The sequence below is a fragment of the Xenopus laevis genome, chromosome 4L (assembly GCF_017654675.1).
Source record: "Xenopus laevis strain J_2021 chromosome 4L, Xenopus_laevis_v10.1, whole genome shotgun sequence".
Classification (NCBI taxonomy): domain Eukaryota; kingdom Metazoa; phylum Chordata; class Amphibia; order Anura; family Pipidae; genus Xenopus; species Xenopus laevis.
Window position 1 is genome coordinate 100,731,296 of NC_054377.1, and position 22,618 is coordinate 100,753,913.

Below are 22,618 nucleotides of genomic sequence, written 5' to 3' on the forward strand. Positions count from 1 at the left end.
AGAATTGTAACAGGATGTAGTCACTTGTTCACTCAGCCTTGTTCACTGGGTCCCAGTATCAACAATTACACTAGGGTGATGATTACCTTAGGGCTTTAAACTTCTGAGGCCTACCTCATCCATTCCTTAATTAGATGTAGTCCAAAGAAAGAAAAAACATGTATTCCCTTAAACTGAAAGAAAATACCCTTACTACACCTGAGCAAATGGGAAGTATGTTCCTCTCTCAGGTTACTACCCATTGACTTCTTAAATGGTAGGGGAACTTAACTATTTTATATCCTCTACATTTCTTTCTGTCAATCTATCTTTCTAGAATGCAATCTGGTTTTGTTATGTAATGACACATTTGTCACAGGCACCCTCTTCTACATTCAAGCATCTGTCAACATAAATTACATGCACACTTATGAAAATTTGTAATTAGACTTTTGTCCTTGGGAGTTTCTCCTTCAAATTTGCATTGTTTTATTCAATTTATACACACATGAAAAGACTTTCAAGAGCTTCATCATGCTCAAACACACATACTATATATAAATTGTCTTCTAAATATTCAACTCTTTTGCCAAAATAGATGTGTTAAGATCAGAATTGGATAGTAAAGAGCCAGGCCTCCCACATTTTTACCACTCTTACTTTTGGTTCAGTTTTCTCAATAAAGACAAGTATAATGGTTTTGACTCATTTGTTTAATTGTGTTCATATTACATTCAAAAGGGTTCACAACATTTCAGGTGCCACTGTGAGGGCTACTGACGTGGCCAGATTTACTTCAAACACAAAAAAGAGAGATTGTTCAGTGCATATTTCCTGCTGAATAAATGTCAAACTAGAAAGGAGATTGTTGGAGCACCCCAATTGTAATTGAAGCATAAGTAAAGTATAATAGAACCATTATTGACATATCCAAATGTGCTTCAAATATTAAAAAGGCAACATACATACAATGACTCTAACAACCTTGGAGGATCAGCCTGTGAGACCTGTGGTTTCATTAGAAGATACTTTTTCCAATAAATGCAACCAAGCACAGTGGTGCCAGGCTATGACAAATATTACTAGGGAATCAACATATGGGGTTTACTTTGACTGGTATTGTTTCTAAAATGCCTGTTTTTGAAAAGTATGTATTTGCAAAGAAAGCATTACTAGCAAAACATAGTTCTAGAAGGCATGTCTGGACTCCACTTAGTTTTAGAAACCCCCAAACCTTTCCCTTTAATGTATAAATGTACCCTAGTATGCTAGGAACCTGTGTGCCATTGGCATTTGGTATTTTTTTTTTTAAAGCCTGGTACAAAGTGAGGACTAAAGTTGTTTGAGGGGCCATATGGCTGCATTTGTTGTTTATTTTGGATTATGTGAAGGTAGATTATTGATGTTACTGATCACTGTGTAATCTCAAATAGACTTTACTTTGTAATATTTACTTTTAGATAAGTCTGTGCTAGCTATATTCACTGTTACCAGAGGTTAAGATAAATTGAAATGCCATCAGTGTAAAGGGACTATCTTCGTCACTGGTATTAAAAATTGTCAAAGGATATATTTTGTTAAAACTTAGTATTGTTATCTACATATCAAACAATATATTACGATAATCATAGCCATATGTAAAGTAATTCGCAAGGACACTGTAATTTCCCCTAAAAACTATTTGTACAAAAGCAAGTTTATCAGTATGCCAATGACTGAATAGTGCATTGGTACCTCTCCCAGAATCTGTAACCAAAAAATTTATCGGTTCGTACAAACTTCTTTAGCCACCTGAACCATAAATAATCATTACCCATAGCAACCAATCAGATCTCTGCTTTTTTTTTACTTGTTTTAAGCCTATAAGGCATATTGATGATTGATTGCTATTAGCTAATGCACTTATGCACTGTAGTACCTGTGTTTGTGAATGAGCTCTTGGGTTTGCAACTTAAATACCCAATTTACCAGTTTCTGAAGAACACCCTGCAGGGATGACTATGTTACTTTCAATGTCCTTCTTCGAGTAACTAATGAACAAATTAAAGGAGAGTTTAAATAATATCAATAACCCTAAACCATAAAATGTAAAACAAAGCATCACTATAGAAGCAAACAAACATGGTTTTCTGACTGGCCGCTGAGCAATAGCAAGGAAGGTCTTTTAGGGTGATGTGTGGGTCTATCATGTCACCCATGTGGTATTGAAGCTGGGGGGAATCGCAAGTGCTCATACATAAGCAGCAAACCAAAAGTCTGCAGGTAGGGGGTGTCCTCTGTACAACTACTCTGTAACATGGACTGTTTATGCAGAAAGTTCCAAATTACAGAAAGGCCACCCCCCTTTGTCTTTTTGTACTTGATCCAAACTAAGATATAAATAATCCCTATTAATAAAAGAACCAGCCCATTGGGCTTATTTAATGCATTCATGATATTTTAGTAGACTTAAGGTATGACAATCCAACTTATGGAGAGATCCATTATCCGAAAAGCCCCAGGTCCCGAGCATTCTGGATAACAGCTCCCATACCTGTACATATAAATACAGTTGGAGCAGGGTTTAATGGTTAAGTTGCCTGTTCTTGGTGAACAGACTCAATACTGTACTTACTGTAGTGAATGTTGTAGACCAGAGCACCATGTAAGTCATATTGAGCCATTGACACCTGCTTTATCTGTATACAATTAATATGAGAATTCAGTATTTTCATTAATACCAGAAAGCAGCATGTTTCTGACATACTTTAAAACCAATATATTTGATCTCTGCACTTTAGGTCCTCTGCTTGATGCTCAGTGTTCACTGTCACCTCTTACTGAATCCCACCCTGTCCAAGCTTTTCTGGAGAGTTTTACCGTTTTATCTGGCTGTGCAAGCAAAGGAACAGCAATCCACCCTCAAGAGGTACACATAATAAATTTGAAATGTGTGGAGGAAGAAAACTGTCGGCATGAAAACGAGGTAAACAGTTAACTTTTTCAACTATTCAACAATGTTTCCTGTGTTGTGCCTTCCCTGTTATTTTCTCAAGATGATATATTGTTCTTTGTTTCAGAATTAAATGGTTATGTGCACTGAATAAGTCATCACAAGAAGTATTAGGTTTAAAGTTTGAGCACATTCCTGTTTTAGTTTTACCGAATGCATTTTACCAAGGAAAAAAATGTGAATTTACATGTGTATGAATTTACATCATTGGGTTACATGACCCTAACCTTACATGCTTACTTCATCCTTAAGCCACTTCCTTTGTAATATACTAAGTACCTGTCCCTGGCCTAATACCCAACTATTATCTGCTATCAGGCACAAACAAAAAGGTTCATTTACAAGCCCAGGGGGATGCAAGTCCACTAAAGAATTTAACAGAATTTGTGTCTCCCAGAGTTGCAGCTCTTTGCATGATGTGCTACATTAAAAATCTGGTGCTCCGTGCAGAAGCAGTATCCGGAAAGGCAATTCAACCCTATTCTTACCACTGCTTACACTCTGAGGCCTGTGGCTATTCTCAAAACAGCCTTTATTGGACCAAGGGCATTACAGCAACGTTTCAGACCAACTGGTCTTTTATCAAGCTTGATAAAAGACCAGTTGGTCTGAAACGTTGCTGTAATGCCCTTGGTCCAATAAAGGCCGTTTTATTCATGAAACAGTGGGTGCTGGACTAACTTTCTTCGCTAATATTGCCAGTGGAAGGTGGCCACTGGAGGACGTGCACCCAGCCAAAGAAGTGAGTTGCAGTTGTGCTGACTACTAATCTGCTGCTATTCTCAAAACACCCCACGCAGTGGGCAAAGTGAAAAAATATGGCAGATTGCAGCGTTATCATTGTACATTGCATATGGCATTACCCTAAGAGCCCTAGAATTAAATTGGAGTTGTGCCTCATTAAACTGTGGTAGGTCAGATTGGTCATATGGTGATTGGGTCCAGCAATTTTAAAAGTTTGAGACCAGATGTTGTGTGGTATACAGTGTACTCTGTGATTTTTAAGAAGTCAGCCCAGGTAGAATCCTGTGTCTATATATATATACCGTATATATATATATACCGTATATATATATATATATATCTTGTCGTGGACCCACACTCCAGTTTGTGGTAAATCAAATTGCTTTTATTATATACATCTTATACATCCAATGTTTCGGCTCACGTGTGGGCCGAAACGTTGGATATATAAAATGTATGTAATAAAAGCAATTTGATTTCCACAAACTGGAGTGCGGGTCCATGAGAAGATTTTTGTATATTACTTGACCCTGCACCCATATTCACAGAAATAATCCGGATGAGAGTACAGCTGCTTGTGACTGCATATATATATATATGTATATATATATATATATATATATATATGTGTGTGTGAACAGCAATGGTGCACTCCGTTAACAATAGTAATACCTGGGTGCTAGCAAAGGAAAAACAACAACAAGAAGGTTGCGGCACTCACAGGATTTGTGATGAAGAAACAAAAAGGCTTATTGGCATCTCAATGTTTCGATCCCCCCACATGTTTGTTTGTTTGCTGCTCCTGACGAAGATTCCTGTGGGGGATCGAAATGCTGAGATGCCAATAAACCTTTTTGTTTCTTCATCTCAAACCCTGTGAGGGCCGCAACCTTCTTGATATATAGAGATATATATATATATATATATATATATCCTTCAGAATGGACAAGCACACCAAGTTTTCAAGTGTTCAAATAGGGATGCACCGAATCCAGGATTCGGTTCGGGATTCAGCCAGGATTCAGCCTTTTTCAGCAGGATTTGAATTTGGCTGAATCCTTCTGCCTGGCCGAACTGAATCTGAATCCTAATTTGCATATGCAAATTAGGGGCAGGGAGGGAAATTGTGTGACTTTTTGTCACAAAACAAGGAAGTAAAAAATGTTTTCCCCTTCCAACCCCTAATTTGCACATGCAAATTAAGGTTCGGATTCGGTTCGTTGTTCGGCCGAATCTTTCACGAAGGATTCAGGGGTTCAGCCGAATCCAAAATAGTGGATTCGGTGCATCCCTATATATATATATATATATATAGATATAGATATAGATATAGATATAGATATAGATATAGATATATATAGATATAGATATATAGATATATATATTGTTTTGCTTGTTTAGGTATTAAATGCTGTTCATAAATGAAGTGCTTTTGCTTCTTGCTAACAATACAATATCCCTTTTCCTGTACAACAGTTTACCTTAGCAGCACAATTTGGCAAAGAATAGACATTTGTTTGCCGCTACTTCACTCCAAATTTACCTCTTCCTGGGTTCATCAGGGTATTCTTTTAGTGCTCAACAGTAGCAGTCATTAAATGTTGTAAACCCCAACCTCTTCCTTTTCCTTGAAATACAATACTTTGCAAAATGTTAAAACATCCAGGAAACAACAGAAAGATTGTCTAATGACAGAAACAAAAAGAAGGTTATAAACAAGAAAAGCTGAACGAGACTTTATGAATAAAAAGTTTAAAAACAAACCGGAGTGAAAGTTATCTTTCTTATCATTGCAAAAGTTGATGCTCTCTGTGACCTTTTGTCTTGGAAAGAAATCAATCCCCTTCATGTTAAAAACAGATTTTCCGATGTCTGCTGGCACTCGAATCTTGGACATGCATGTGTTTACAGCAAAATACCTTGATCTGTTTGCAGATTGAAAATAGATCCCTCTTGCTTTCTGATTGTAGGATGACATTGTTCTTTAGAGTCTGCATACTCAAGTACAGTACAGCTGTGTTTTAAATTTGATATATTTAAATTTGAATATGATATTACAAATTAATAACTAAAAATATATTATTGTTGTTGTCATTGAGGGTATCCATTATAAGCTGCATAGTTATGAAAAAAATCACTTAAAAAATGTATTTTAACGTTATAGTCCCATTTAACATAGAACAATTCTTTGAATTGGTGTGGGGATTGAGTACCTATGCAAACAGCTTGTTTTAGCTATGAAAACCAAAACATCAGGAATCCTACAACCTGCTCCCAAATAAGGCAAAATCCGTTTCAAAGCCAAGATATTACTATATATATATTATATATATATAGACAAATACAAGAGTCCTCTGCACTCAACCCATTATCAATATATTTAACATTTTGTGCATACTGCCACTGAAAAATGCCTTACCCTTTAAACAAAACAGGGATTGTTTGTCCATATATTGCAATATATTTAAGATGGCCAATTACGTCAAAGTCATCCCATATCTGGCCAGTCCTATGCTCTGCCAGCTAATGATGATTTATAAAAATCTTATTTACAGAATTCCGGTCTCTTGTATGTGTTATACATACTGTATGTATATTTGCATTGCACAGCATTAACAATAATCACTTTACTTTGCTGTTTCATCCCACCAACATTTTGGGGCCTATTTATGAAGCCTTGATTTTTTTTTTGGTGGATTTTTTTACGGGTAAACCTTGAAAAAAAATGGTTTTTTTAGAGCTTTATCATACCCCAAAGCTGCTAAAAATCCAAATTCAAAAATACTCCAGCTAAACCCTGCAGAGGTCATGTAGAAGTCAAAACTTGAACCGAATAGCATACCTCCCAACTATCCCGTTTTTTTAGAGGGACAGTCCCTCTTTTGACAGCTCAACCCGCAGTCCCTCGTTTGTACTGGAAAGTCCTGTTTTTCTCTGCACTGAACAGCCAAAAAAAGAAACAATGTTTCTAAATTAATTGGCTTTTGGCAGAGAGCCCAGAACAGCCACAGCTTCAGATAAGGTGCTTTTGTAACAATTTCGAGATAAGCAAATAAGTAATTGTAACAATATAAGATAAGAGGTCCCTTGGGAGAAGTTAAGCTGGCCATAGACGCGAAGAAATCATCGCACGAATCGAGGATTCATACGATTTTCGGAACATGTATGGAGAGTCCCGACATTTTTCGTCCGGTGGAGATCGGTTGTTTGGTCGATTGGACAGGTTAGAAAATTTCTGTCGGCTGCGGGTAATATCTCTGCATGTATTGCCGATCGTACGATTTTCAGTGGGAAACTGTCACTAGCTTTGTCTATCGTACGATTGCTGTCAGAGGTAGAACATTGGCTAATCTGTTCTTTTACTACTTTATTTGATCGGAATGGTAAGACTTTGATCTGAATGGTTAGTGGCAGGTCGGGAAATGGGAAAGTCCGGTCGTACATTGATTTGTATGATCGGATCTTTGCGTCTGTGGCCAGCTTAAGACTCACAGCTTAAAGGGCAATTCACCTTCATTAGCAAAACTGTAATAACTGAAAAAAAACACCGAAATATGTTCAAACTTTCATAACCTGCCAAATTTTGTAAAATGAACATGGTAATTAGGGGGTGTGGCCACAAAAATGGGTGTAGTCAAAACAAAAGATACTTTTTTGTCCCTCTTTTTATTTGCAAAATGTTGGGAGGTATGCGAATAGTTGTGCTTGTGTCTTGTGGAAGATAATTTGCACTCCAGCAAGAATTACATTCTTGAATGTTTTAATAAACCGTGAAAATAAATAATAGGTACCTAAGTGAATTCTTATTGAGTTCTATAAAAACCTGTCAGGTTTTATTTGCCAGTTTTTTTTTATGGTGACTGTTTACATTTTTTTTCTTCCAACGATTTATTTGAGGTTTTGAAAATACTTGCGTGTAAATTTACGATCATGTATTTTCTTGAATCGCGAAAAAACAACGACTTGGTTTCTGTTATATATGCCCCAAACGAACCCTTTTCTTGATAAAATGTTCTTGTTAGTGGGGTTGAATAGGCTAAGATAACAGAAACACCCTAGAGATTGTTTTCGTTTTAGATCTCTTGTACGTTTAGACAGTGCTCAATAAACTTGCACAAATGTAGTAAAGAGTTACAAAATATCAGTTCAGTTTTTTTTAGAGGGATTGTTCTTCTGGATACTTAGATTTAGTAGGAAAATTACATGTCTGCTGGGCAGTTTCATCCTTAGCTGGTTGAAAATAGGGAAAGTATTGTTTACATCTGGTTTCATGCTAGATGCATTCATCTTTCTTTTAAAGACTCTCTTGGATGTTTTCTGTATCTCTTAAGTTTTGTGCCAAATAAAGGAATATGGATGTGGCAGGTTAATGTCTCAGCTGTCCCATCAGCTTAGACTCTTTGCTGCTTTTGACCTGGATGAAGTCCAGCTTTGTATGTTTGGCGTGTTTCTACCTAACTGTCTTTGCCCAGATTCCTTGTATACAGTCTTGTTCAATATGCTGACTATATTTATTAACCCCTTTGGTGAAAAAGCTCTGATTTTTCTTTCCACTGAAGTAAATAAAGTTCCAACACTTTTTTCTTGTTTGCTTTTGCTGTCATTCTTTCCTGTGATTTCTGAAATAGTGGACGTAGGGTAACAGAAAACCTATGGAGACAATGGAGAAACTCCTCTTGCATCTTAATTATTTGCAACAAAGTGCAGGAGAAGAAGCAGAATACCTGCAACTGTGAAGCTGATAAAATGGCATTGTAGCCTATGCCTATACTGTAGGTCTTAGTGATTAGTTATGACACTGAATGCTCGAAGTTGCATGTAGGATCCTCCCAGACAGCCTTTTGTGAGGCATCCTACAAACTACAGAGCCAAACATATCTTTTTATTTTTTAACAATATGATTTTATTGAAATAATTATCATGGTACATAACAATGCAATTCCATTATAGCAAAGACCATATGATATTGTGGCATATCCAATAAGTGTTATAGATCAATAGTAACCATGAAACACAAGGGAATGCATACCTTATGGTGGAGCAAAATTAATTTGTTTTTATAGATTATTGGACCCAGGTCTGGACTGGGAGTCAAAACAAGCCCTGGCATTTCAAGTACACAGAGGCCCAACCAGTCCCCCCACCAGCCCACTCCACAGTGCTATCTACAGCAGCCTCTCAGCCAGAACTCACAGATTGCCAGTCCAGGTCTGATTGGGCCAAACATATCTATTACACATGGCTTGTGATTTAAGGGCAGTAGCCCAACACATTAACTAAAAGAGACCAGTCAATCCTTTTAGAATCATTATGCACACTTTTGTGCTTGTGGCGTTAAAGAAATATTTACTAGTACTTACTGCAATAGATAAAAAACACTTACTTTGCTTGTCATATGAGCCCAATTACTGTCATAAACACATCTGCTACTGTTTTTTTGCAAGTACAGTAATCAGAAATAAAATTGTAAGATCCTCTGGAGCAATGACTGATTTTGAATGATGTATAATCTCAGTAAATTGCTACATAAATGTGGTGCTATATAAATAACAGGTAGTAATAATAATAATAACATGCTTATTAGAAATATTTGCAAAGTCGTTCTTTTGTCATATTTAGGACAAATTAATTCCCTCAATCAAAAATACCTCAAGCACTGCATAAACCCCATTCTTCAGTTAATTTGTGCTTGCCTTTTTACTCTGCTCACAGCTGTTAAACTTCTGAGTGTCAAGAGCAGTGGCGGAAAAGTTAATTACAGATTTTGGGCCTTCCCTTTTTTGGAAACTCTAGTACGAAGCTCATTCTTTAGGGAATATGATTCTTAGTATGGTAGACCTTGGGATTGTTTGGAAATGAGGTCCTGCAAGGGGGCCTTTCTACAACCCTGGACTTTAAAGCTTTTTTTCCTTGACGTTTCACAGCTGGTACTTAGAGCTTGTAATGCGTTTGGATATTTTCTTTTGCAGCTTTATACTGCCATATTTAATATAATATATTCAGATGTGCATCATGGATTGTTTTGAATTGTTTCACCTTGGGGTACCAGTATTATATGTTTTGAGTGCTCTAAAGAGTTGCGTAATAATGATAAGAGTGATGAAAAATTAACAGCTTTGTATGATAAGAAATAATTCTAGAGGGTTCATTTACTATGACATCCTGGAGTACTAAGGGGTGGGAACTGCAGTATTGGGGAATGCAACCTATTTGTCATTCTGGGAACTTGCTGGTTTGTCAGAGAGTATAAGTCTGAGTATCTAGAGTAGTTGTATATATGTGTACTAAAGTAAGGGGAAAAATACATTTCTTAGATAAGAAATGATCAGCAACAATTTTCACACAAAACGGAACAGCACCAATAGAATATTTATTTGCACTGGCATGATTTTAGCCTATAAAACAGATGTCATATCTCACTGACAAACAGTGTAAAAAAATGTTAAAGAAATATATTTGACTAAACAATCACCATTTAAGGAAAGCCACATGGGGGACATTTGCACTGCACCTCCATAGCTCTCCCTGGAGTCCCCTGTCAGACTTTGGCTGGCACATGCGCAGCAAAGTAACATTTTCAGATTTTACTATTGTGCACACGTGCTAGTTCATAGGCATGAGTGGGACGGTAAGTAAAATTATAGCAGCCCAGGTTAAATACTTTAGTGGGGGTGTACATTTTTGCCACTCCACAGGGAATTTGGGATTTCTTGTACTTTAAGACATTTTGTGCATAAATCTGCTAAAAATGCTCTTCCATTTAAAAATGACAGTGATTGCTTTCCATATATCCAATATATTCAATTGTCCAATAAAAATGGCATTCATTTGGGAAGTTTTAACCTTGGAAAAACAGATGAAAGAGAGTCTGGGACAGGCCAGACCAGGCATGACTTTGATGCAGTTGGCCATATTAAATATTATGAAATATATGGCCAAAATGGGGCATTTTGTAGTAGCTTTATCCACAAAATGTTTTATTGTCCTTAATTTATTTATATTACTCTCAAAAAGTGAAAGTGTTATTACAGTCATAAAATCTTGATATCCATGCTTAACTACATTCAATTCAACAAAGTTAGTACATATCTCCCAAATGTCTCGTTTTTCGCGGGACAGTCCCGGTTTTGACAGCTCAATCTGCAGTACCGGATTGTTACTGAAATGTTCGCCTTTCTCTTTGATCTCCTGCACTGAACAGGCAGAAAAAGATTTTCTTTTGGTGCTCGTACATACATTTGTTACAATTTAAGATAAGCAGGTCTTAGGAAAACTGACTTGCAGCTTAAAGGGCGCTTCACCTTCATTAGCAAAACTGTAATAAAACATAAACCACATAAACGTGTTCAGACTTTCATAACCTGACAAATTTTGTAAAATGAAGATATTAATTAGGGGGTGTGACTACAAAAATGGGCATGGTCAAACATTTCAATGCAATCTGTACTGCAAATCTTTTTATCTCTATTTCTATTTCTAAAATGTTGGGAGGTATGGTTAGTATTATTATTCTGTCTGTGGAAAGGGTTTAAAAGGGTTACAATTTTAGAGCTCAATGAATCACCAACTAACACTGGGGAGCAGTATAGATGTATAGCAGTGTGATGTATAGAGCTTGTGTAGAGCTTGTGTTTAGCACAAGTTGTATTCATAGAAAAGGTGGTATACTGCCCCTTTAAAACGTGATTAACTATTAAAACGTAGGGATTCACAGAATTCAGGATTCAGTTTGGGATTGGGCAACATCCCACCACTTTGTTTAAGGATTCTGATTTGTCTACATTCTAAATGCTTGGTCAACCCAAATCCGACCATTAATGCCATGTAGCTTTAACCTTTTTCTTGTGTAGAATCTACAGGGCTGGTACAATCATAGATTATACTTTTCTGAATTTAAATTACTGGAAATGCAGGTTGGGTTTCAGAGTGTTTCCAGCAGCTGGTGGGGAAAGAGTTTAAGCAGTGAATGGCAATTTTTTCCAACGATGCCATAATTATTTGGATTTGCTCATATATGGATATGCAAATCATGGTTTAGAGCATACCTAGTGCGAAAAGAAACTTTTCTATTTGCAAACAAAATGAGAATGACATAAAGGACATTTCCTGAACTGTATAGCAAACTTTCTAGACTCTGAAGTCCTTTCTCCAGGTTGTCATTGTGTATGTACACAAAGCTATTTGTGTATATCATTGTTTAAACATAGAGAAAAAGGAAAATAAGTCTGATTGAGTGACAAGTTCCAGGGAGCTTCTCAAAAAATACTATTGTCCCCCCCATCTTGAGTGCAGGCTCTGTTAACCCACACCTCTGGGGGGAAGGGGTACATTTTTATGTGTTAGGTGCCCTTTAATGTGTTTTTTTTTATTTAGCTATTCTTCTGTTCTTCATCTAGACATGTAAACCACTGCCTTATTGCTAGTTTTCAGTAGGGTTGTCACCTTTGACTTCCACAAAAACTGAAGCGGGTAGGATGATGGCATAAGGGGCTGAGCAGTGACATATGGGGATGGACTTGTGATATTTGGGGGGGTGTTTGTACCTCATGTGGACAGAGTTTTGACATCAGAGGTGGTTATTGGGCAGGTTATTGTTCAGGTTTCACAAAGCTGAAACTCAAACCGGTAGTAGTGGCCCAAACAGCCCAAAGAAAAACAGAACTGTTCAGAACATAAACAAACAAGTGGCAACCCTAAGTTTCAGTCATGTTAACAACCATAAAAGGTTGTTGGCTACCAATTTTACCAGCCACCTTTATACAAATGCAGCTACTTCCATTCTCGCACATACAGTGTACAAAAGTCTAATGTCCAAGCGGCTAATTGTCTGGTCACATTTTCTGATGTCTCCAGGGGCGTAACTACAGAGGAAGCAGACCCTGCGGCTGCAGAGGGGCCCAGGAGGTACAGGGGGCCCCATGAGGCTCTCATTGATGAGCAATTTGAACATATATTTGTAAAACAGGACAAACACTGGATATGTTGGGGGCCCTAAAATTAATTTGCTGTGGGGCCCAGCAACATCTAGTTACGCCACTGGATGTCTCATATTTTTTCTAATGTTTATGCGGCATGTAAGGCTATGAGCCTGTTGTTTGTTTGGTGATGGCCTTGAAGAGAAATTGACTTTATCTTTGGATCAGTCAAGACACAGTTGATGAATTAAAAGGGTCATGAAGCAATCACATTTTCGACACATCCCAGGGAATGAGCTTAAACATAACTTTGAAATCTGGATGATGTGTTTTTTGTGGGCTGTAACAGACAGTGTATCCCAGCCAGTTGGAACTATGCAGCACAAGCTTTATATTCTCTTCCAGAGAAAGGAGAAGAATTATGTGCAGGCAACTCTTGTCCTGTCTGTGATGCTCACAAACTTTCTAATAAGGAGTCTGAACTTCTATAAATTGTTTTCCAATGTTTTTTCTGTGTGATTTGCTTTACACACAATAGATTTTTAGGAGCGTACAAATTCTTTTTACTACAGGGCAGCTAGGAAAATTTTTATCACTACTCGGAAGAGAGGCATGTGCCTACAGGGTGCTGAAAACAAAATCCAGACTTAACCAGCTGACATATTTCTTCTTTAACTAATAGTGTTTTAAAGAGGCATTTCTGATCTGTCAGTTTAGTAACATTTATGTTTCTGCAGGCCAGTGATTTATGGTGCATATTCTGTTTAACATGCATTGGAATGTACATGGATTTTATGAATTCTAAATAAGCTCTATTTATTATAAATATATACATATGTGAAAAGGGGCAGCCCATTGTTAAGCAACATATATCTGCAGAATTGATTCATGTTCACTTACCTTTATGGTTTAAGTCCATTAAATAATTTGTTGAAACATGGCTCTAAAGACTTCTGACTAGGGCTCTCTCATTAGCAGCTTTGGTGAACATAGTTATGGGACCTGTTATGCAGAATATTCGGGACCTGGGGGTTTCTGGATAACAGATCTTTTCATAATTTGGATCTTCATTTTAAGTCAACTAGAAAATCATGCAAACATTAAATAACCCCAATAGGCTGGTTTTGCTTCCAAAAAAGATTCATTATATCTTAGTTGGGATCAAGTACAAGGTACTGTTTTATTATTACAGAGAAAAATGGAATCATTTTTAAAAATTTGGATAAAATGGAGCCTATTGGAGATGGCCTTTCTGTAATTCTGAGCTTTCTGGATAACAGATCCGGCATATAAGTCTATGTTTTTACATACAGGGCCCTCCATGGTATATTACAGGTATATTACAATATAGGTGTTCTTACTGCTCACAGATAACAGAACTGTGTAAGTATTGCAATTGCACATTACACGCATTTCATTTTAGAGCTGTGAAAACAAAAGTAAAATAGGTCCATATCCCTTTTAATTCCATTGTTTTGCTAAAGCAATTTGCTATCAGACTCATAGCTGGGGTTGGAACATTTTAAATACCTTGAAGAGTCGTTGAAGCAGTCAGGAAGCAGTTGAGAAATGGTCTTCACAGAAAATGACTGCTTCTCCTAAATAAGCATGGGAAGCTCTCTTGCTTGTTGTGCCTATTATTGCCAGTGTCTGTTATAGGAAAAGCAATGCCCATACTTCTTTATGGGGAAAACAGTGACAGGAGTTGTTCACCTTTGAGTTAACTTTTAGTATGATGTAGAGAATGAAACTCTGAGACAGTTTGCAGTTGATTTTCATTTTTTATTTTTTGGGGGTTTTGAGTTATTTAGTAGCTCTCCAGTCTACAATTTCAGTAAGCTAGTTGCTAGGGTCCAGATTACCCTAGTAACCATGCATTGATTTGAATAAGGGACTGGACTATAGGAGAGGGCCTGAATGGAAAAATGAGTGATAAAACAGAGCATTTGTTTTTTAGTCTCGGTCAGTGATCCCTATTAAAATGATTAAAAAACGCTATAATGTATAAAGACCAATTGAAAATGTTATTAGAATTAGCTATTCTATAAAATACTAAAATTGAACCACTCCTTTAAGGGTTTTGACTTCCACAATTCCCCCTGAGAGCAACATGGCGGTCAAAAAATCGAGTGCACCGTGTCCATTGTACGTCTTCTCAACGTGTGCAGTACAGGAATTCTTTGGCACTTTCTATATTATGCATGCACACACAAATCGGCAAGCTAATTAGCGACAATTGCTTTGTATTTAATTTCACACTTTCAGAAGTTTTTCTTACTATTTTAAGTGAAGGCCTTTCATTTGAACCACAGAGTGCTCCTAATACATTTCAAATGTATATTGATATTATTCCATTAGAAACTTTACATTTTTGTATCAAAAAAGAAGTATAACATCAAAATACAGCTTTCCTATATGTAGCAGATGTTCCTCCATTGTACCCCTAACAAAGTGGGTCATTGTCCCCACTAAACGTGGTGGTACAAGTGAGAGAAGGTAGCATTGTGGCGTCCAAAATAATAAACTAACAAATGGCTTTTATGTTTGGTTCCTTCATGTATGCAGCCTTCTCTATTTGATAGTGGCCTCTTCATTTTAAGAACTGGGATTCAGTTGTAAGTCTTTCGGAATCCAATGAGGGGTCTTGTTGTGTAAAAGTGTTTTTATGGGCCAATGGTAATTCATAGTATTAAAATTGACAGCCTGACCTGAAGTTTGATGTATTGACTGAGCAAGTCTGAGTTGGAGTACTTGGCATTCAGACTTTAATAAATGACCCCTTGGATGTACCAAATGTACAAAAAGAATTCTTCCTGTGATATTTTTGCTCTGGCATGGCAATGACTGTAAGGGGCAGATTTACTAAGATTCGAGTGAATTTTCGAAGTACAAAAAGTTCGAATTTCAAAGTAATTTTTTGTATACTTCGACCATCAAATAGGATACTATGACTTCGAATTTACTTCGACTTCGATTCGAAGTAAAATCTTTCGAATATTCAACCATTCAATAATCGAAGTACTGTCTGTTTAAAAAAAATTTGACTTCAATACTTCGCCAAATTAAACCTGCCAAATTGCTATGTTGGCCTATGGGGACCTTCTACAAACTTTTCTAAGTCTTTACACATCGAATAAAAATCCTTCGATCGTACGCTAAAATTAGATCCGAACGACTTTTATTCGATCGTAGGATTCCCAAATTCGGTGAAAAAAATTTGAATTCGATATTCGAATTCAACGTTTTTCAATTCGATGGTCGTATTTCAAAGTTTTTGTACTTCGAAATTCGACCCTTGATAAATCTGCCCCTTAGTGTAGCTTACACTCATATAGCAAATATCAATGCAGAGTACTAAAATTCATAGGATCAGCTATACTGAACAAACAGAATGCCTTAGCTTGCCTACAAACAGGACATTTATCTGATAAAACTGCATCCTGAGGGCCATAAGAACAAAAGATTTCCTAACCAGTTTTTAAAACCTAAACTATTCTGTGTGGATATTCCTTCCTGTTAAATAATTAAAACAATAAATAACTGGGGAAACCTAGGAGGTAAAAGAGATTGCAGGGTATCTTGTAAGAAAAAACAATGCTATACGTTATTAAATGCTATTATATATATATATAGCACAATGTGAAGCATTCGGGGCCCATTTTTTTTTTAAAACTCATGATGTTTTCTGCAATTCAAGAAAATTCCAGCCAAAAAAAACGTTTTTAACAGACAGAAAAAATTAAATTCCAAAAAATGCACATTTTAAATTGTAAAAATGAATGGAACAATGTGATTCTCATTACAATGAAGTTTTTCTCTGCAACAAATGTTGCACCTTGACAGTTTTTCTCTGGTCCCCTGAAAAAATGTAAAATGGGGCTTCTACTGTGCTCTGTTTTTAAGAAATATTACTTTTAAGAGAAAACAGAAAGTTTGAAATTCCGACCTGGTGTACTGAAGTAACCTTGAAGAAATATCACATCAGAGCATAAACGTATCATTTCATAATAATAGAGTATGGTTATGTGGCTGGAAGTTAGAAAAAAAAAAGTGGGACGTCAGCAGTGGTATTTGTTTTGATAATTTTTCTGCATTTTTTGCCCTGGCCCTTTCACTTAGTACAAATTACTTTAACAGAGTAATGGGGCAGCAGTCCATAGAGTGTTTTCTCAAGTCTGGTTGCCATGGCGATATCCAGACTTCCATGAAAGTGATCATCTCTAGGGAAAGCAGAAAAGTTTTGCAGCTGTTTTAACCTTGTTGACGCTGTACGTATCTTCCCCAGTCCTGTGACAGATAGTTTTGGGAATTTATTGAAATGCCAGTTTTTGTTCTTTTTTTTTTTTGGGTTTCCTACTTCAGAAATCCAGACAGGCAGTTTTCACCTGGACATACCAGTGAAAACCGCACAGGTTTTAGTTGATCTTGCTTTCTGTATTTATATATTAATAATTTTGTTAGCAGAGTGTAGATAATTAAGAATTGTTTGTATTCCTCTGGATTATTTTTTTTTACTTTCTTGTAGTCTGTTTTAAAGTTAGGGGCTTCTGTACAGCAGCCTAACAACGTGGTTGATAAACTTGATGTAAACTTACAGGGCATCCTGGCACAATAGCCTGGTTCATCGTGAATGACATGGAAGATCCCAATTACTGGAGCATGAATTCTTGTTCAGATGAGAGAATCTGGTGCTTTGTTAATAGGAGATTAAGAACCTGACAGTGTAGCAGTCATGATGTTTGTCGCATAAGGGAATATAATATGAAAAGTGAGAACCAGTGCTATCTGACTCAAGAAAAGAGCTTTGTTCTTGGGGGATTTGTAAGAAACAATATATGCGTTGTTTTCATCAGGTGTGGATTTTTATATGTAGTATTGATTTTTTTTTGTGTTTTTGAATTCATTTTAATCTTATTAGCATCAAGGGAATGTACACAATTTATGATAGGCCTCTGTCTTCTTTCTGGACAGTGCACATAAAACATGCAACTCTCTCTCAATTGGGCCTTAGCTTTAGTATTGGAGAAATTGGTTTCAAACGAATACGCCAAAACACTTCACAATTATTCACAACCATGATTGAAAAATTTAAAGAGGGACAAAAAGATCTGGCGCACATAGAGTGCCAAGTTTTTGACCATGCCCATTTTATGGCCACACCCACTAAATACCACATTTTACAAAATTTGGCAGGTTATGGAAACAAAGTTTGCCCTTGTGCATTAACCTATAGAAACCAATCAGCAAGTAGCATTTACTGGTTACATGTTTAAAAGCAAACATGTTATTGGATGACTGCCTATGGGCAAACTTTAATGCCTTTTATTACTGTATGTATGGGGAAAAATGCTTAAAATGTATTCAAAAATATTTCAGCTGTGTTTCAAAAACTTACACAATTATGTCTGTAACTAGGAGTTAGTAACAGAGGTGGCTGCTAGAGAGCTGTCATAACATAAAACCTTTGTAATTTCATGAAAACCTCTAAATACTTATTAATGAATGTTGTATGACTTCTTGGACAAGTATAAAATCCAAGCCTATAATGATATATATATATATATATATATATATATATATTTATATATATATACGAGTGTATTGATAGGTTTGTATGTATATGGGTGTGTCAGTGAGAGGTTCCAATACAATGGGGCGACTTTAGTGAACGCCTCCATCCAGGGGGTTAGTACAGTTATACTAACTGTGCAATCATTTAGAACTCTTTTGTTAATAGACTGTGCATTGATGAGTTTTTTTCTCTTTTAGTCTACATTTTACCTCTAGACATCTATTTTTCTTCTCAAATTTCATTCATCACTGTATATATTTATTTTACATTATTCTGCGTTTAATCTGTCTTCTTGGCAGACATTCTCTTCCCATTAACTTCACTTGATTTCTGTGCGTAAAGCATTTTGTTGCCATGCAAACACAGCAGAAAGAATTTATCATACACACACGAAAAAACTGCCCATATATCTTTTATCAAAAGCATATGGTTTATAGAGATGATGAACAATTTTGATAGGTTGGTATTTGCTAAAAAATATCAAAAAGGCAGTTGGCATTTGAGTTAGATTTAGTTCTATCAAAGGGCACATATCCTAGGAAAATTGTTCCCAACTCTGAGTTGTGCACTACATTCCAGTTGGGGGAACTAATATTTTGGCCCAAAAATGCTCCAGGAGAGCTCCTATTGTGGGCCGCCATTTTGGGACTCTAAGAATGTGAATAATGAGGAAAGTCCTAGCTTTTTTATTATGTGCATGAATTTGACATCACACAAGTAGGCATAATGAGTGAACCAGGTGTCTTGCTGAATAAACGCAAGCACGGTATCACACATGCCTGCTTTTGTAGGCAGCATATTGCACAGGAGCATTTTTCGGCCAAAATAATATTTTTTACACCCAAATGGAATGTGGCTGTAGTAGCATCACAAGGAATATACCTAAAGAATCTAACCTACACACTTCCAGCCTCCCTGCCTTGTTCCTAATTTGAGCAAATTGCTATATAAAACATTACTGTATGTTTCTCAACATCTCTCTGCATCATTTTTGTGCATGCTTTTGCATAGTATGAAAGATAGAGCCTTAGCTATGTCAGATTTTCTTTTTGTGGTTTTTGTACACTCTCATAATGATGTGTACCATTTGGTTTATTATTACATGTTTTATTCTTGGTGAGAACAGGATAACCAGGCATTAAAAATGTATGTGGTTGGTGGGTTTTTCTTTTCATTGTATTATGTAAGGCTGTAACATACACTTGAAAATTCATAATGCACAGTTTTAAGATGTGTGAAAAGCTCAATCTTACAATTTTTTTTTCAAATTGTTTGTGAGATGGAAGGCCCCGTAGAATGTATTATGTTGTGCCCAATAACTGCTAATTAGGCTACGTAGTAGGTGTATAGTCATAAACAACATTTTTATATATTCAGGTACATAAACACAAACACAGACCTACAAACACACACATTTGTTTGGGTATAATGACATATCCAGTGTAATGCAAGAGAAGCACATAATATACAATATAATATACAATTAAATAAAAGATAGAATATAAAAACTTCTGTAAAAAAACACAAGAGATGGAAGTGGGATTTTTCAGTTTGATTTATACATCTGTTTCGCAGTGGGGCATTGGTCATTTACTGTTATTGCTGCCATCTACACCCTATGGCCTATATTAAATCTGCCTTTATGGCTCTATAGTGAGATGATGTTTTTTTTTTTCCCCAAAGCAGGTTACGATCCTAACATTTTGAAATCAGTATCTTTAGGCCACATAATAGAAAGTGGCTGAGACTCTCTGACTTTGTTTGTATGTTTAACAAAGCAGTACTGTGAAGAACTGAGATATTGGATACAACCTCTGCTGTTATCAGTTTCCCAAATTTGCTTATATTTTGTTTTATTAAGGTTATACCCCTTACGTTTGGCTGGTGAGATCCCACTAACAGCCTAGAAATCATGACCATGTCAGACAAATGTCTAAATTACTCATGCAGAGCCAGAGGGAGCTGCCTTCACACAATGGCAAAAAAAAAGTTTTCAAAATGTTTTTTTAGTTGTAGTTTAAAATATTTGACCAGTCTGTGTTGAGCAGTTTGACATGTATCGTGTGTCAGATAAAATCATATGCATCACCACAATGCTGAGCGGCTTGACATGTGTCTCGTGTCTAAGAAAATCAGAGGTATCACCACACACAAGTTGATCCAGGGACTTGTCCGACTGCCAATTTGGAGTCCGAAAGGATTTTTTACTCTCAAATTGGAAAGCCTTTAAATAGGGTTTTTTTTTGGCTTTCCACTGGATCAACTAGCAGTTAGGCAGGTTAAAATAGAGTTAAAAGATTGAACTTAATGGAAGTGTGTCTTTTTTTCAAACTAACTTACTATGTTACTGTGTAAGATATTTGCTGTCACATACATGAATTGTACTTATTTAACATGCTGATCTTTTATTCTAGGTCACGTTACATTTGACGCCAATATCTGCAATTTCAGTGCATCAGAAGCCTCTGGTCTTCATCCTAAACTCTCCGATCCCCCTAATTTGGGATGTTAAAACAGAGGGACTTGCAGCAGGTGTACGAAGATTTTTTTTTGTAAGTATATGAATCAGTGAGAATTAATTTAGCATATTTTTTCCCAGTAAAATCTTTCTTTTGTGGTTGTTGCTGTTAAGAGACCCCGATTTTTTTGCCACCATTTATATAAATCGTGGCAAATAGTAAAATCAGAAACCAAATAAATTTGTCCCATATTGTTTTCTTGTTACATTTTTCTCAGGAATGTTTTTGAAACAGAATTCCAGGAATTTTCTTGAATTGCTTCTTATTCTAGTTAAAGGGGCAGCATTAGTTCAATGAATAGGGCTGGTTATTTTTGTCCTGTTTCAATTAGAAAATATACTTTTTTGTTCTTATTTCTGGCACTAAGCTGGGCAAATTCTGAAACTGAAAGTAAAGTCACCTTATGCTTTAGGTTCTTACGAGCACAAAATCAGCTGTGAAGCCTTTGAATAATAAGCTGCCAATATTAAAAAAAAATTAACAAAGCCTCTTAGTAAAGGGAGTGGTTTGTTTATTCACATGGCTTTTTAATTAATAGTAATTAAAATTATGGTTTAACCTTCAGTTGCTATTTAGGTTTCTTGAGGCATAGATAGAATACAACATCAAAGTTACTGTGAAGAGCCATAGTTGGGAAATGTGTGATCCAGAAATGCATGAAGGTCTGAACCTCCCATCACTTTCCTGTCCAACACCTTCCGTCCAAAAAAAACCAAACATTTTGCAGTGTTTGGATTAAGCTCTATGACCTTTTGCCCCTGTTAAAAAAATGCACCTATAACCTGGCATCTACATTTTTTTAGAGTAAAGGGTGTAACAGTTTTTATTTCAGGACTTGAGGTTAAGAAGCAAGGTCTTGTTCTTTTGAAAATTAAAGGTTGACAAGGAAGTGTAAAGGTAGTTTTCATTATAAAGATGTCAGCTGAGTGACATTTAATTAAATATCACATTATCTCCAAGGCAGTGACAATCAATCCTGAGATTCCTTTCACCGGTAATTTGGTATCAATGACTTAAATATGGTCTTTGGTCATGAACTTTTCAATGAAATGTCACATTAACAAGTTTGGATCTTTATAAATTTAATAAAAATGTTCGGTGTTCTCTTTCAGCAGATCAAAACAATATCTTTTTTTCACTATTTTATTTGCATGTTGCTACCCACTACTGTGTTTATGGTAATAAGTATGATGTGCTGGAGTTATTTGCCTGGGCCACAGCAGAGCTAGACAAGCAATTGAGTTGACATCTTTACCATATTTAATGCCCTCTTCTCACATGAATATATTCCTCTTGATTGGAAGGAGACCAGCATTTAGAGACTTCTGATCAGTAGGGTTTTCCTTTTGGTAGACAAACAGAACATTGACTTTACCAGAAAGCTCTTTGCTGTAGGTTGCACCACTGTTGTGGAGCAGTAATGCACAAGTATAAATTTAAAGCCAAACAATATTCAATTACAAGGTGGACCAATGACTTACCACATTCATTGGGATATATGTAAAGTCTTCAATATATATAAAGTAAACTATGGTAGAGCATTTATACTTGCAGCTTATTTCTGTGTGGCCCGATTGGCGAGCAGCAGCCTACGACTAACGGATGTTCAAACAGGGACATTTCTGGCCATTTTCTGTTTTGCCCATTCCTTTTCATATCTGTGCTTGCTTCTGGTATCACTCTCAGGTTGGAGTCTGCAGATCATCATACTCCATCAATTATTGTGACATTTTGTGGTTATACTGCAGGCATCACTAAAGTGTTTTTTCTTACTCTTGGTCCTTGTTCATAGTTGACTATTTTGTATACTGTATCCTTTGGTATTTGATAGGTGCTGCTGGGATCTATGGTAAATATCTACTGTTGGGGGCTTATATATATTATGATGTGAAAAAAA

The 22,618-nt window shown here is 36.3% G+C and overlaps 1 protein-coding gene across 3 annotated transcripts in view; it reads left to right on the forward strand.

Annotated features, from left to right (window-relative positions):
• The window catches only part of tgfbr3.L (transforming growth factor beta receptor III L homeolog), a 115,871-nt gene that overhangs the window by 26,564 nt on the left and 66,689 nt on the right, over positions 1-22,618 (forward strand). For all 3 annotated transcript variants that reach the window (XM_018258580.2, XM_018258581.2, XM_041590540.1), the window contains exons 3-4: positions 2,760-2,944; positions 20,617-20,754. In XM_018258580.2, coding sequence (XP_018114069.1) covers positions 2,760-2,944; positions 20,617-20,754 — 323 coding nt within the window. The remainder of the gene's footprint in view (positions 1-2,759; positions 2,945-20,616; positions 20,755-22,618) is intronic.